This window comes from Oncorhynchus tshawytscha, linkage group LG09 (genome assembly GCF_018296145.1).
Source record: "Oncorhynchus tshawytscha isolate Ot180627B linkage group LG09, Otsh_v2.0, whole genome shotgun sequence".
NCBI classification, from domain to species: Eukaryota; Metazoa; Chordata; class Actinopteri; order Salmoniformes; family Salmonidae; genus Oncorhynchus; species Oncorhynchus tshawytscha.
Window position 1 is genome coordinate 73480765 of NC_056437.1, and position 17885 is coordinate 73498649.

General features: G+C 46.1%; 1 protein-coding gene across 1 annotated transcript in view; it reads right to left on the bottom strand.

Moving 5' to 3' along the window:
* The window catches only part of LOC112258658 (inactive phospholipase C-like protein 2), a 99051-nt gene that overhangs the window by 33085 nt on the left and 48081 nt on the right, over positions 1-17885 (bottom strand). The window contains exon 2 of the mRNA XM_042327393.1: positions 5669-8158. Within this exon, the coding sequence (XP_042183327.1) occupies positions 5669-8158 (2490 nt within the window). The remainder of the gene's footprint in view (positions 1-5668; positions 8159-17885) is intronic.

Genomic DNA, 17885 nt, shown 5'->3' on the forward strand with positions numbered 1-17885 from the left:
TTATTTCACTTATAATTCACTGTATCACAATTCCAGTGGGTCAGAAGTTCACCTACATTAAGTTGACTGTGCATTTAAACAGCTTGGAAAATTCCAGAAAATGATGTCATGGCTTTAGAAGCTTCTGATAGGCTAATTGACATCATTTGAGTCAATTGGAGATGTACCTGTGGATGTATTTCAAGGCCTACCTTCAAACTCAGTGCCTCTTTGCTTGACATCATGGGCAAATCAAAATAAATCAGCCAAGACCTCAGAAAAATAATTGTAGACCTCCACAAGTCTGGTTCATCCTTGGGAGCAATTTCCAAATGCCTAAAGGTACCACGTATATCTGTACAAACAATAGTACGCAAGTATAAACACCATGGGACCACGCAGCCGTCATACCGCTCAGGAAGGAGACGCGTTCTGTCTCCCAGAGATGAACGTACTTTGGTGCAAAAAGTGCAAATCAATCCCAGAACAACAGCAAAGGACCTTGTGAAGACGCTGGAGGAAACCGGTACAAATGTATCTACGTATATCCACAGTAAAATGAGTCCCATATCGACATAACCTGAAAGGCCACTCAGCAAGGAAGAAGCCACTGCTCCAAAACCGCCATAAAAAAGCCAGACTACGGTTTGCAACTGCACATGGGACAAAGATCGTACTTTTTGAAGAAATGTCCTCTTGTCTGATGAATCAAAAATAGAACTGTTGGCCATAATAACCATCGTCGTGTTTGGAGGAAAAAGGGGGAGGCTTGCAAGCCGAAGAACACCATCCCAACCGTGAAGCACGGGGATGGCAGCATCATGTTGTGGGGGTGCTTTGCTGCAGGAGGGACTGGTACACTTCACAAAATAGATGGCATCACAAGAAAGGAAAAGTATGTGGATATATTGAAGCAACATCTCACGACATCAGTCAGGAAGTTAAAGCTTGGTGGCAAATGTGTCTTCCAAATTGACAATGACCCCAAGTATACTTCTAAAGTTGTGGCAAAATGGCTTAAGGACAGCAAAGTCAAGTTATTGGAGTGGCCATCACAAAGCCCTGACCTCAATCCTACAGAAAAGTTGTGGGCAGAACTGAAAAAGCGTGTGCGAGCAAGGAGGCCTACAAACCTGACTCAGCTACACCAGCTCTGTCAGAAGAAATGGGCCAAAATTCACCCAACTTATTGTGGGAAGCTTGTGGAAGGCTACCCAAAACATTTGACCCAAGTTAAACAATTTAAAGGCAATGCTACCAAATACTAATTGAGTGTATGTAAACTTCTGACCCACTGGGAATGTGATGAAAGAAATAAAAGCTGAAATAATTCATTCTCTCTACTATTATTCTGAATTTTCACATTCTTAAAATGAAGTGGTGATCCTAACTGACCTAAGACAGGGAATTTTTACTAGGATTAAATGTCAGGAATTGTGAAAAACTGAGTTTAAATGTATTTGGCTAAGGTGTATGTACACTTCCGACTTCAACTGTATACTACGGGTACAGGCAGGGTCCAACTGGGGAGACCATCTACAAGAAAGCATTGATGCCAACCACAGTGCGTTATTGACGCCATCCATCTCAACATCAGGCCTGAGGCCTCTCTTTTCAGTCTATTGAAAAGGCTGTTTGCCCGTTTCTATCGCTGTTCCTCTGAGGGAGATGGCCATTTGACATCTCCCTTTCAGGAAGCAGGGCATCTGCTGTGCATGCTGGCAAAAACACCATCACACACACACAGATCTGGTCACCTGCTGTACCAGTTGCCTAATCGTAATTGGCTTCTAAAACCTTGTATTATGATAGAAAAATGAACAGCTCCTGCATGCACACAAAAACGTCACAACTAACATATCTGGCTTGTGTATCATTTCCATGCTTAGTATAGACCCCCCCCCGATTTAGTGTGGGGGTGTTAGCATAGACTGAGTCATTGTCACTGGCCTATTTTGAACATTGTGTAATCACAACTTCTGACTCACAGACAAGCACAGATTTGAAATAAAATGACTGGTGACACTTTATCTGGGTAGTCTGTAGAGCATCTAGAGATGGACTATCAGTAACATTTCAACTATCTACTAACCCTAACCCTAGCCCTAACCCTTACCTTAACCCTTACCCTAATCCTTTTTCTAAACCTCAACCTAACTGCAACCTCAACAAGCAGTTAGTATGCCCATCTGTAGAGCATCTAGAGATGGAAAATCTGGACTATCCAAATAAAGTGTGACAAAATGATTAGCTGACAGTATCTGTGTCAGGAATCTTGCTTCCATCTACATTTAACAACTGCATGAGGTTTGTATCGAGTCCCCAAATATGTCCAGCTGCTTCACAAGAAAACATTTCTCTAAACATACTATTTACTGGTATAGATTGTATCTGGTCATTTGCCTGAAAATTACACTCCACTTATCACATCCGTACCGACACTATAAGGAAAACTATTCCCCAAAATTACAGTATTCATTTTCAGTCTGGAACACAGCAACAACTCTCTTTTTTGTAACAGTGCCTGGGTAAACGAGATACCCTTTTTAGAAAATAGAGAGTCAAGATCATCTGCATCAATTTCCACAAATGAAAAATGTATGACAGCATACCACATGATCTCTAATCACATCCCCTGCTTAGTTATTGTGGTCTTGGCTCTTGTTTGCCATGTCCTTAGGCCTAGATTGAGGTTGGCTGGTGGGAGAACAGACCTATCACAGCTCTCCAGCAATGTTGGGGTTTAGGCTGAGACAGAACAACAACAGGTCTGGAGACAGTCCTAAAGGCTCTGAGAGGATTACCAAGTATAGTACCTGAGATCAGGAGTCAATCGTGCAAATATCTGGGATAGTGATTTGAAAACAGAGCATCTGGGAGCTGAGAAAGTAGGTAGCTCTACGTACCTGGGTTCATACCGATCACAAACTGAAGATACATGGTGACCTAGTTTCCTTCTTTCGCTAACAAACACAACATCTAATAATCATACATTTGTTATTTACTGGTACTACAATAGCTTTTTCAGCGCTTGGAGAGACCGTGTAAAAATTGCTGCCAATCATCATAATAAGTACTGTTCTGAATTCCGCTGAGACCTAGCTATGGGTGTGCACTGCAGTTCTTCTTTATGTAAACTACCATCTCAACCCTTGAGAAAACATATTTGCATGAACGCCATTCATAACTAACTATCATTGCAGAAATATTAATTAAGAAAATGTCCTTCTTCAGAAAAAAAGAGAGCTATTGTCGAGTTGATGCAACGACAGTGCTAAGCGATTGACGGAAATGGACAATGCAGCCTAAACTACTGTCAGTTTGAAATGATTTGAAATAGGCCTAAATCCTTCACATGAAACAATAAGTGCTCATGAGCTACTGTACTAGAGAAGGAAATCCAATTAAGAAAGATAGTAGAAATGGAGCTCAGAAAGAATAGAGGGAAGACACAAATAGAGAAATGTATAATGAGTTTTATGATGCTCCGTGTTTCCACATTTTTAGAATCAGCTTTTATTTTCCAAGAGCTGTGGCAGTTGGTTTATTAAGGAACCATGTTCATTCCATTCCTCGGGCAAATCAAGTGTTGTTGATGGAGTTAAAAAGCCCATAACCTGGGATATAAAGCAATGTCAACTAGAGGTCGACCGATTAATCGGAATGGCTGATTAATTAGGGCCGATTTCAAGTTTTTATAATAACCGGAAATCTGTATTTTTGGGCGCCGATTTGCCGATTTTTAAAAATGTTATACCTTTATTTAACTAGGCAACTAAGAACACATTCTTATTTTCAGTGACGGCCTGACTCGTTCAGGGGCAGAACGACAGATTTTTCACCTTGTCAGCTCGGGGGAATCTATCTTGCAACCTTACAGTTAACTAGTCCAACGCAATAACGACCTGCCTCTCTCTCGTTGCACTCCACAAGGAGACTGCCTGTTACGCGAATGCAGTAAGCCAAGGTAAGTTGCTAGCTAGCATTAAACTTATCTTATAAAAAACAATCAATCATAATCACTAGTTAACTACACATGGTTGATGATATTACTAGCTATTATCTAGCGTGTCCTGCATTGCATATAATCTGACTGAGCATACAAGCATACAAGTATCTGACTGAGCGGTGGTAGGCAGAAGCAGGTGCGTAAACATGAATTCAAACAGCACTTTCGTGCGTTTTGCCAGCAGCTCTCCGTTGTGCGTCAAGCATTGCGCTGTTGAGGCTGGTGTAACCGAAGTGAAATGGGACAGAAGCTATACTGTTTCACTGGCAATACTAAAGTGCCTATAAGAACATCCAATAGTCAAAGGTTAATGAAATACAAATGGTATAGAGGGAAATAGTCCTATAATTCCTATAATAACTACAACCCAAAACTTATTACCTGGGAATATTGAAGACTCATGTTAAAAGGAACCACCAGCTTTCATATGTTCTCATGTTCTGAGCAAGGAACTGAAACGTTAGCTTTCTTACATAGCACACATTTCACTTTTACTTTCTTCCCCAACACTTCGTTTTTGCATTATTTAAACCAAATTGAACATGTTTCATTATTTACTTGAGGCTAAATTGATTTTATTGATGTATTATATTAAGTTAAAATAAGTGTTAATTCAGTATTGTTGTAATTGTCATTATTACAAAAAAAAAATCAAAAATCAGCCGATTAATTGGTATCGCCCTTTTTGGTCCTCCAATAATCAGTATCGGCGTTGAAAAATCATAATTGTTCGACCTCTAATGTCAACAAACTATGAGTCGACGTCTGACCCCGATGAAGTTCAAAGTATCCAGAGAAATAGTCTATTCTCAAATCTGTCAGGCAGGACAAGAGGCCTGCCAGTCTAAACCAGACAGCTGATGTACAAAGTATACAGGGCGTGTAAAGCCTCCTCACTTCCCATCTTTATCATCACACAGGCAGACAGTAGACCAGACAAGACAGAGAAAAGCTTAATTTTATGTCCTTCAATCACGACAACAACAATTTACAAGCTGTACTCAAACTGCCATCCAATCCTGACAAACATCTAAATATAAACTATTGCAAAACATAAATTGATGGCTACTTATAATCTCAGGGGTGATGTTAGTGGGAGAAGGGGGGGGTTCATAAGCTATTATGAAACATGACTGGTTTGTCATTTATCATTTCTGTGGGGGGTTCATAAGGGTGCTCACATAGCCTAACACAGACCATCATCCACTTAATGATGACACTTTACACAAACCTTTTAATTGTCCAGCTTTACTGACATTCTCATTTATGGCTCCTGCCTTTTACATCACGTAAATACAACACAATTAGCAACGTTTCTCTATCCATCGGAGCGACAAACAGAGAACGAGCTGAGAGTCACCTCAACAACGTTTGGTTCCTATTCAGTGAGGTGCTAAGGGGTCACCTGTCTAGCTACTAATTGTGCTATACTATTTCTTCCCAGGCTCCCTCACTCCTAATTGGTGTCTCCTTCTATCTCTCGTGGAATGATTGAACAGTTTTATCGTATTCCATTATGGAAATGCAGCCTGAGAGGCAATCACGACTGCTTAATATCTCCACATCACCCAACTTGGTGTCATTTTCAGATGTAATGTATGCAAGGGAAAGTGCCTGCCTTTAATGCTCCTTCAAAGAATTTATAAAAGTTTGTACATATAATGAATGTTAAGTACTTACCTGGACATTCTCCCGGAGGTCTGTGGCTTCCCTCAGAGGCTGGGTGGATGCTCTGAAGAGCTCGTCTACCACCTTGATACCGGTGGTCTTGCTGGAGGTGTACTCACGAGCCTTCTTGCCCTTCCTCACCGACAGGCCTCTCTTGTGGGCCTTGCCCCCTCCCCTTCTGTTGGTGATGGCCACATGTACGAACAGGGTGCAATTGGGTAGGAACTCCCCCGTCAGCGACTGCAAGGGGATGTGCCTGTAGCCCGGCTGCAGACATTCAAAGGGGATTGTGTACTGGCCGATGAACTCGTCTCCGATGTAGTCATCGTCCAGCACTACGAAGCGTAGTGCCGCCAGCTCCGGCAGGTTGATCTGGAACTCAAAGCTCTCGTCGAAGACGGGGTTGTCTCCGTTTTGAGAGACCGTCTTGGTCCTTTGCTCGGCACAGTCGGCCGGGATGCCGTGGATCTCTGCATAGATGTAGGGTTCCACCACGTCTCCCTTTGCAGCAGAGCCCCTGGGCTTGGGAAGATTCTGCCCGCTGATCACCTTGATGTGGAGAAGCTGGGCGGACACCCCTGGCAGGGATTCCCTGGCATTGGCGCTGAAGTATGACACCTCCTCCCTCATGATGGCCGGCCGCAACACGTAGCCACAGTTCCCGTTCTGCCTGAACCATCCCAGGTTGAGGTCCATCATCAGGCCCGGGGTCTGGTAGTTCATGGCTACAATCTGGCAACCACACTTCCAGAAGTCCTGGGGATTCATGTTACTGGCGTCGATCCGCATCGGAGTGGGGTACACCCTGGAGAGAAAGCGCTTGTTGTAGCACACAAAGTCCTCGGGGAACTCATTGGCGAACCTGTTGGCGTCGACCTCATTGAAAGAGCACATCTCCCAGTATTTCTGATCCCTCTTGGAGATGTCAAAGTCCCTGAACTGCACTGACTTACAGAGGGAGACCAGGTCCGACAGTTCCTTACACAGCCTCAGCCGTTTGCAGCCAAGGCCATTGAGATGGTCTTTATCATCTGCCCCCACCCTCCTGGACATCTCCAGACCCTCCTCCTCATCAGTCACTTCCCCCTCTGACTCAGGGTAGTTTGGGGGCAGCCTCTTGCCCTTCAGCAGGATCTTACCCTTGAGTTCCTCTGGGGAGGGTAGGTAGTGGTCCTCTGAGCTGGGGGCATCCAAGTACAGCTTGTCTCCAAGGATCTTCTTCATGTGCTGGGCCATGACCCTCTGCTGGGGGATACAGCAGTGTGTCACCAGGCAGAGGATGAGGGGGTACTCAGAGCTCTCAAATGCATACTGGTTTATAATATCCAAGACCTTGCAGAGGGCTAGCTGAGATGCCACCGAGTTCCCCACGTACACCACAGGTTCGTTGTCGGGGCCGTCCCACACAATGACCTCCAGGCTGCGGCAGCCCATCTTCAGGGCCCGGATGTAGCTGCTGATGTCGGAGGAGCCCCAGAAGTGGTCCTCCAGGAGGGAGGCGTTGTGCGAAGAGTTGATGTAGTAGTGGGAGAGCGGCTGGCTCATGTCCTGGCACACCCGCTTGTGCTGGGGGTCGAAAATGTGACACTCCGAGGAGAGGAGGTAGTGCGTGAAGCCATCAATGGAGAGGCTGGCCTTCTCCCGGCCCTCGGCGGACGGCTCGTACTTCTGGACGATGCCCCGGCACATGTCCTCCGTCACGCCCTCCATGCCCTGCTCCACCTCCACAAACAGCATCAGGTCCTTGCTGTCCAGGTACTCCTTGTTGCTGGAGAACTGCACCAGCAGGAAGAAGATCTCTGGCCTCGTGCACAGCTCGCAGTAGGCCTCCACAAAGGTTTCCATGTCAATGTCCTCCCCATACTGGTCTTTGGCCTTCTGGAGCTCCTTGAACTTCAGCTCTATCCGGGACTCCTTCATGCCCGGGTTGAGTCCCTTGATGATCTGGGTGGCCCTGAACAGGTCGATGTGGCCATTCCTCTCCATGTCAGCCAGCTCAAACACCGATCCGATCCAGGAGGTCCTCAGGCTGGGCTGGCTAGGCTCAACCACATCTACCATGTGCCTCCCGTAGGAGACCAAGTAGCGGAGGCCCATCACCCAGGTGCTGACCACATCAGCCGTGCTGGCCACTAGGTCCAGAGACTCATAGTTGTCCCCATAGATGATGGAGAAGGCACACTCATCTGGGAACTGGTCGGACAGGCCATTGCTGCGCAGCACAGGGGTCTTCTTCCCCAGACGGACCTCCTTGATGCTCTTGATCTCCAACTTGGCTTTCTCTGAGTCCTTCTTGGAGGGCTCCCAGCGGAGCCAGTGCATGTCCGGGTCCAGTAGGAAGTAGCGGTTGTACATGCGCGAGTTGGAGCGCACCTTCTTCATCTCACAGCCCTCCATCATGAAGGCCATGCAGGCGGCTGTGCTGTTGATCTTACGGTCGTTGGGCATGGAGCTGAAGGAGACAGTCTTCTTCTGCCTCACCTGCCTCTGCTTGGAGCCATCCTGGGGTGAACGAGAGAGAGAGAGAGAGAGAGAGAGAGAGAGGAGAGAGAGAGAGAGAGAGAGAGAGAGAGAGAGAGAGAGCGTTAGCAACACATTGACTTTTCTCTTTCCAAACACATCCACATAAAACAGATGGATGAGACTGATATATAACTTTGATTACATAAGCCAGGAGAGTCAAAAACTAGGAGACAGAGAAGAGCAGTCCTTTCATCGCAAGGAGAGTTTACACCTACGTGGATGGATGTGTACACTGTGGACACAAAATCTCAACACAGACTGTCCCTGTGCTGCTGGCAGGTAAAGACGGATCTGATTTACCTCCCTCTGGGCTGTGCTAAACCACACTGGTCCTGACAGCAGGCATTAATAACCAGTCATCAGAAGACCAGTTATGGAGGACATGGTGGGCATTTGTGTTTTCACGCAGCCATCCCCTTCCTTCCCCTGCTCACCCCTCACCAAGCCAAGCCCCCGGAGGCTTGGTCATTAGTGCCAGCCCAGTGCCATGGATGCCCCATGCCGTGCCTGCACTGACACCTGACTGCCGGAAGAAATAACTAAATCAATGCTATTTTTAACAGATTCATAACATTGTGCATTGTGCAACACAAAGACATTGGCCTTTGGGATGATAATCAGATGCATGTTCAAAATGTATATTTCCTTGTCTGATTATTCAGCTCCCAGTTTACATTGTGTAACTGCGTGGTGAAGGCTCCCACGGTCTCTCCTCAAGACAAATGGTAATATAATGCAGGCCGTCCGAGGACTGTTTCCGTTTAGAAGTGCAGCACTCAGTTTAATGATAGGGCTATAAGACAGCGGATACCATTTTGTTTTGGCTAACGTTTCAATAGTTTAATTCCTCAAACACTCCTAAGGAACTTCAAAGCACATTTTCAAACTACAATAGAACTACAAATTAGATTTTGTTATTGTTCGTTTTGCACACTCACAGGACACATTCACTCACACACACACTCACATTGACACTCCAACACGCACGCACGCACACGCACACACACAAATATCGTATTGGAATTGACCAATACTTACTTACTTTCTCGTGTTCTTCTTCTTATTATTTTTACTTCTCGTGTGGCTTTGTTCTACTTTATTTTATAGTACTACAGATATTGATTACTGCATTGTTAGAATAAGAGCTTGCAAGAAAGGCATTTCACTTTACTTGTGCACGTGACATTAAAACTTATCAAAAGGGGGAATGAATTAACTTTGTATATTCATTTATTTTTTAGAGGCAGACAACAGGCACAAGCAGAGCCTGTCTGAAATATTTGCACAGCCAAGTGCACTTCTAATTAGACGTATCTCCCTCCCTTAACTCCTGGGCAGCTCTGGATCCTTACAGATTATAAGACTGGGGAGACAGAGATAATGAGAGAGAGATAAACAGAGAGAAATAGAAAGACAGAGACAGGCAAAGAGGTTCCATACCTCCTGCCAAGAAATGGGGAATCTTTCATTGTAACTGGCATTCAGACCTACCACTGTACAGTACAGGTATTGTCCATTATCCCTATTGGACCTGTGTACTAAGATAGAGTGAGATAACACACACACACACACACACACACACACACACACACACACACACACACACACACACACACACACACATACACATACACATACACACAGACACACAGACAGGGAATAATGACATTTGTGACACTAACTATTCCAAATGTGTATGAATCTGTACATTTCCTTACTGAAAGATAAAGTGGGAATCGACTTGTGGTCGATTCATGACTTGTGGTTTTCATGAAAGCAAATCAGACATAATGAGCTATCGGCTTGTCACTTGCCATCGACTTAACTGAGCGTCAAAATCTTTCATGACACTAAATGTCGGAAAGATACTCAATCTACCTCTACTGTCTGTGAATCTGAACTTTTGGTGAATCCTCTCTATTTGAATAAGTCTAAAGTCTGAGACTTTACTTTGTGTTTTTGGAGGGAAGACGGTCACAGGGTCATCCAGGAGTGTGTATGTATGCCCCTCCCCACCTCAGCAGATGCTTGTACAGACCTGATAAATCCCCCCCAGAGCAGAGCCATCTTACACCTGACAGGCAGTAGCAGATGATGCCTGATGCAACATCACGATTTCTCAGAAAAACAAGCATATCACTGTGAAATGTCAACAGAGTACTGAGTGTAACGCAAGCTTCTTATTTTCAAAGCCTTTTACATTTAAGTCAGATTGTGTCATGTTCAATTTGCTTTTTGAGACCCGCTGAAACAACTTTTCATATGACCACCACAACATGTCAAATCCTCAAAGCGCCACCACTTTGTCAACAAGAGCTCTTGTTCTTATTATCGGATGTATTAGGTTACAAAATCCGACTTCTTGGACATAATGTTAGTGATATGTTAGGGAAAGACCCCACTGAACGGCTCAGAACATATTTGTCTTGTTAAAATGCATTTTAGAACATAAGGAAGTGAAATTTCACCAAAGCGTGTTTTCACCCACTCTGGGCAGAGTGGGCGGACACCCTATACATCACTGAATTTCAACCTTTTGCAGTCAGAAGGTATTGAAAAGAATGAAATGCCTAGTCCATTCTCGATTCTCAGCACAGCATGTTAAAGCGTCTCAGTAACAGATGGAGTGTTGTGGACCAGTACACAGACCACCCAGATCAAAGGGTAAGCACAGCAGGCGTAAAAAGAAAACTGCCTCCAGTCACCAGCGAAAACAGGCCTGGGCTTTATCAGGGCGCCCCACCACGGGGGCAGTGTCATGGGAGCCATAAACAATCTAAGGAAGGATAAAAATGCAGGTGTTTGTTTTTCACCCCCCTTTCCAACAAATTCTTGGCATTTGCATACAGTTGTTGTGCGAAACAGTGGCAGAAATCATCGGGGCATAGAACAACATGAACCACCTCCAAGACGGTTCAGCTGCAGGGAAGAGAAGCGCTACTTCACTCAACAGACACCAGTGGTACAATAAGAATCATTTGTCCTATTTCACACGTGTGTAACTGGAAATGTGTTTTTTTTTGCATATCCCACTCCCCCTGACACACCGTTGGAGAGTGGGGTCACGGCCAGGGGTCAGCCATTACTGTCTGTGACCCTGGAGAAATGAGGGTTAAGTGTCTTGCTCAAAAGCACATCAACAAATTTTTCACCTAGTCAGCTCGGGGATTCCAACCAGCAAGCATTCGTTTCCTGGCCCAATGCTGCCCCAATGCTAGGCTACTTGACCCCAGCCTAACAGGCGATATAGAGGTGAAGGTGCTGTGTGAACCACTTCACAGAGGGAGTAAGATCGTGTCCCAAATGACACCCTATTCCCGAAATAGTGCTCTACTCTTGATAAGGGTCCAGTGCACTATATAGGGAAGAGAGTGCCTTTGGGATGCAGTTCACAACATCATGGACCGACACACCACCACCCACCCTGCATGGGCTCCCCATCCCCTCCCCCTGCTCCCTTTCATCCAATACACTCCCCTCCCTCTCCCTTGCGCCCACATTGATGACGCCGGGGGCAATAATTATGAGATCACATTTCACCCTCATCCTGGACTCTTTAACCATGGCTTCCAAGTCCCTCCCCATTTGGCTTCTTCACGGGACAAGAAAACTACAGACGGCGACTCAGAGAGTCTATTTTAGTCCCATACCAAAACGAGAACTGATACCTTGTCGTTTTCTTCGGTTTTAAGAGTCCACCAGACTGAGCTGCATGGTACTCTGAGGATGTGTGTGTGCGTGAGGGAATCTCTCTCAGACAGAAAGCAGATGGAAGGAAGAGGAGGGAGGAGGGGGCGACGTGTTGGACATGGGAGATTGTTTCCAGGTCTGCCTCCTTTTGGGAAGTGCTGTGAGCACTAAAGGTCAAAGGGCGTGGGTAATCTTGTGTTTCATTATCCGACCCTCCATGAATATAATTAGCTTGAGGGCTCAGCAGGTCAAGCTGTTGCTCTCTGATCTCCCTCCATCACATTAAAGCAGGCACACAGAAGGTGCGTGTGTGTGGGATCTGTGTGTATACATGCCTGGGCATGGGTGTGTGCGGACTACAACATTTTAATTGTCACACAGATACTGTTTTGTTGAGTTTTCGTCTACATTAGCTGCATTGATTGCCAGAGATGGTTGGAGAATTTTGCGCTTTGTTGTTCGATTGTTCAATTAAACCACAGACCTAAAAAGAATGCAGGAGACAAGAAGGTCACGATAACAAAAAAATCGACACTAAATCAAATACAGTAATTAGTCAGTCACAACGACCCTTTCACATGTTACTCTTGGCCACTTCCGTTTAACATCCAATTCCTGTTTCCTAGACCCAAGCACAATGCACACACCAATAAACCCATCCATGCATCTCTCTCTCTCCCCCTCTCTGTCTCTCTCTGTCTGTCTCCTATCCCTTCCTCCAGGCGGTTTCCTGGCAGAGATGTCAGTTAGACCCCAGTCTGGTGGTCAGCTCAGCTGCAGGCCAGCTTGGCCCAATCTCGCCTCCCTCACCTGTTGCTGCTGTCGCTGGGGTGACGGGGGTATTTTGGTAACCATGTGTGAAGGCGGCTGAGTGCCCCCCAGCGGGGTCGGGGTGGGTGGGGATGGGGGGTGTGTGACTGGGCCTGATTGGAGGGGTGACGCTGATGGGGACAGGCAGGCTGTGAGACAGGCCCCATCGTCCTGTGAAGGGCAGCGTCACACCCGCTCTCCTCACATCAACCCTGTCTGTCTGTCTGTCTGTCACACGCTCGTCTGACTACCGCTAACCCTTAAACAGGTCCAACTTGGAGAATGCTCCTCACTTAACTTTAAGGGCAACCAGTGTGACAAACCCTGTGAGGTCCACTGTAGCGGGTACACAAGACTGGTTTGCTAGATCTGGATAAAGATATTTCCCATTTGACATAAAATGTCTACTTGATGGGCTGAAAGTCAAGTCAGTTTATAATAGAAATAAGGCACATTGGGGGGTTTGTGGTATATGGCCAATATACCACGGCTAAGAGCCGTATCCAGGCACTCCACATTGCGTCTTGCCGAAGAACAGGCCTTAGCTATAGTATATCGGCCATATACCACACCCCCCCGGGCCTTATTGCTTAAATATCCCACTGACTGCATATTATGGACCTTATGATGGTGCCTACCTCCCACCTCCCATAGGGAAGACTTGGGAGGTTGCTGCACGGGATATGTAATTCTTTATCCATCACTATGATCAGAATCCATTAGCTCCTCTCCAAATCGCCCATACCTTTCTCATGCGTTCCTACCCTCTGTCTATCATTCCCTCCCCCAGCCCGTATCGTTGTAGGAATGCAGCCCTATCAGGCCTGCCCTGGCCCTGCATGCCCCTCCCCAGGGCCAGATGGGAGTCTGTGGAGGTCCTCGGGGGTGCCCTGACTGTCTGACCTCTCCCACTACAGCATGGCTACACAGGGCTGCTCAGAGAGAGAGGCAGTGGAGCTGCACACTGCTCTTACATACACAAACAAACAGCTCAGACACTCAAATAACACACATCTCTACACAGGATAGATACGGCTGTTGCCACATGCCAATGCACAGGCCTGTAGAGTGTGAAAGCCAACCGTGTGTTTTGCTGTGCCGTTGAATAGGACAGTGATGACTGCGTCCCCTTAGGGATGGTTATCTCTTCCTGTGGGACTTATTGCTCCATTCACTACGCCACTGCACCGGCAGGCCTGTCTGGGTTGCTTAGTACTAGAGCAAACGACTCTGCTAAAGTCCTTGTACCACATCCTCTGCAACAAGTAGAATGTCTTGAAGAACTCAGAGAGAGAGTTTGAGTTTTAAATACTCTTTATTGGGTCTGGGGGCCCACCACACAATAAATACTCATACAAAACCACAGTTACACATCAATTAAAAACACAACTCCAATTCCTCCTCCACAGTAACTATACACAACAGCCTCTGTATACCCCATATACTCAAAAACAGATCGATATTGTTGACAAGTTTGTAATAGGCAAACTCAATCCTTAGTCTCGCTGCCAACATTCCCTCCAGCATTCCCACCACATCCACAGACCCCTGTCCCCGAATGCTGTTTTTTCGGGTCTTCCATATCGCTAATTTTGCTGCCCCTAACACAAAATTAAGCAACACAACTACACCCTTTTGACTGAACCTGTACTTTGGCCCAAATATATACAGTTGGGAAGAGAAAACCTCTCCCAACGTTGAGAACCAATCAGTGATCAGTTCAATCATCCCAACCAACCTGGGACACAATAAAAACAGATGTGCCAGAGATTCAGACCCAGCACAGAATGGACACCCCTCCCCAACAGTAGGATCCAGGTGTACCAGATGCATATTGGTGGCTATAGCTCCATGTATTATCCTCCATTGGAGGTCAGCTGTCCTCTTATCAATAGGCAGTTTATATAATGATCGCCAACAGCCTTTTGGAGAGGCACCTGGACCAAGCACATCCGCCCACCTCGTCGATTTTACCCCTTCCAGGGAAGAGGCATGGGACACCTTTACACATATTCTGTACATGGCCTTCTTTCCCACCTCCTTGAACTCCCCAGCTCCGGGGTATCGAAGGAAAGCAGCGTCCCCACGTCCTCTTCAAATGCCCCCATCGCAGCACTAACAATCAGTGCAGGGAACACATAATCCAGACCCTCCTTCCACCGATCAGAATTGGAAGTGTCAGTCACATACTGCAGATGAAGCACTGGCAAGGAATCGCAGACCTCATCGACGACCTTCCTCAGTAGACGAGATGATCGGATCCCCGCTCTTTCTCCCAGCTCCTCCAATCTGCTCCTGCTCTGCATCAGATGACCCAGCTTGGTACACCCCACGCCTAACAGGCATGAACGTAGGCTAGCTGAACCCAGAACACGGGACTGGATGGCAGTGTTGTGAAAAAGAGGCTCTTCAAAAAGCCACATCCCTGGTGGCGTGCAGGCCTTACGGGACTTGACAAATACTCTCCAAGCCTGCATAACAGACTCATAAAATGGAGTCAGGCCAGTCAAATCACCCCCTTCCAGCTTTAAGAGGAAAAGATGCTTGTCGAAGCCCAAACAGCCCGCTCTCCTCATCAATATGTAGGCTGTTTCGACCCAGCTAGAACAGTCTCTGTACAACAATCTCTGGGCTGCTTGGAGCCTGAAAGCCGTGATCCTAGAGGAAATGTCCACCAGGCCTTGCCCACCCTCGTGCAGTGGCAGGTACAGGGCTGCAGCTTTAATCCAGTGTTGCCCAGACCAGAAGAAATTGACAAGGGTCCTCTGAAGCTCTTGTATCAGACCCTTTGGTGGCTGTAAAATCATTAGTCTGTGCCACAGGGTAGAAGCAGCAAGATTATTAGCTACCAGGACCCGTCCCCTATAAGACAGCTGGGGCAACACCCATTTCCACCTTGACAGTCTGGCACACACTTTCTCCACTACACCCTCCCAGTTCTTTTTTGAAAGACATCGGAGCCTAGAAAAACCCCCAAAGTCTTCATTCCATCTCTGCCCCACTGAAGCCCCCCTGGTAACCATGGAGTAGACCCCATCTGAAGCTGACCTGCCCACAGCGCTTCACTCTTTCCCCAATTGACTTTAGCTGAGGAGGCCCCCTCATACACCTTTAAAGCGTTTGAGAGAACCTTAACATCCTCACCCCCTGTAATAAAAACTATCACGTCATCTGCATACGCAGACAGTGCTATCGTGGGACCCTTCGTTACACCTGGCACAAAGAAACCAGTAAGCTTCGCTCTTAAAAAACAAAGCATTGGTTCAATCGCCAGACTATATAACTGCCCTGAAATTGGGCATCCCTGCCTGATGCCCCTTTCGACAGGGATGGGGCAACTTAAACCACCACCCACCTTCACCATACACGAGGCTCCAGCATACAGTAAATTCACCCAAGACAGAAAAACATCCCCAAACCCAAAGGCTTTCATTATTTTAAACAAGTACTGGTGGTCCACACGATCAAAAGCCTTCTCCTGATCCAACAAGTAAACCCACATTTACATCAGACAGTTTACAAATGTCTAAAACATCTCTTATCAGAAACAAGTTGTCAACAATAGAGCGATCAGGTACACAGTAGGACTAGTCCTTGTGGATCAACAACCCCAGATACTCTTTCAACCTGTTTGAGAGACATTTAGAAACAATTTTATATTCTGTGCACAGCAAAGCAACAGGTCTCCAATTTTTTATGAGAGCCAAATCCCCCTTTTTGGCAACAGTGAAAGCACTGCACGTTGACAGGATACAGGAAGAGAACCCTCATGAAAAGATTCACACATCACTTCATAAAAGTCCTCCCCAATAGACCCCCAAAAGTGCTTATAAAACTCAGATGGTAACCCATCGATGCCAGGGGCTCGGCCTGTTGAGAGCTGCATAACTGCTGTGGACAGCTCCTGCAGTGTAATGTCAGCGTCCAATGCGACTCTCTGCTCAGGTCCCAATTTAGGAAGACCATGTAACAACTGTTCAGTACACATAGAGTCACAATCCTCCGCCTTATAAAGGGACGAGTAGAAATCCACGGCATGTTGACGCATTTCAATATCATTCGTGGTCACCTTCCCATCAGGGAGACGAAGGCAGACCATCTGTTTACGTTGAAATGTCGACTTTCCTAGGTTAAAAAAAAAAAAGCACTAGGAGCATCCATATCCTTGAGGGAAGCGAAACGAGACCTAATCAAGGCACCCTTCACTCTTTCATGCAGAAACGACCTCAGTTCATGTCTCTTGTCCTGTAAGTTCATGACTAGTCCAGGGTCATTCTGAGTGAGCAGCTTCAATTCAATAGATTTGATGTCCTGTTCAAGGGCCTTGATAGTCTCTTTAAATTCAGTTTGAGACAGAGCAGTATACTGTTGACAAAAACTCGTATTTGGGCCTTCCCAACCTCCCACCATTGTCTCAAGGACTCAAAATTCCCTTTTATACCCCTCCATTTTTCCCAAAACAACAAAAACCTGTCACAAAACATGACATCATGTAACAATTTAACATTAAAATACCAGTAAGGTGATGACCTTCGTGGACAGGACAAGTGAATATCAACAGTAACCATATGATGATCAGAGAAACCCACAGGAGTAATGGCACACTTTCCAACCCTACTACAGTATTGCTCAGATACATACAACCTGTCTAACCGTGCTGCACTGACACGACCTTCATTAATTTTTAGCCATGTGTACTGCCTAACTTTGGCATTCCTTACTCTCCACACATCAGAAAGCTCAAACTCAGTTAATAGGCCAGACAGGCAAGTGGCTGACCGCAGGTGAGGTTCTTCAGCGGTGCGATCAACAGTAAAATCCACTGTACAGTTCCAGTCACCCCTAAAACCATACACCCCTCTTGGTCACACTGTCTTAACATTTCCTTTAGTTGATCAAATACAGCAATACGCTCTGTACCCTCATTAGGAGCATAAACATTCAAAAAAACAAACAAAAACCCCATAACATCCACCTTGACCAATAAAACCCGACCCTTGACAATCTCTGTTGTAGATACCACAGTCACTCCTAAGCCTGAGGAAAACAATATTGCCACCCCAGCACTGAAATTAGTACCATGACTGAGTACATGCTGCCCCTCCCACCACATACCCCAGTCAACCTCATTTTCCTCATCGCTATGTGTCTCCTGTAGGAAAACTACATTAAGCCTTTTCTGTTTTATTACTTCTAATACCCAAGC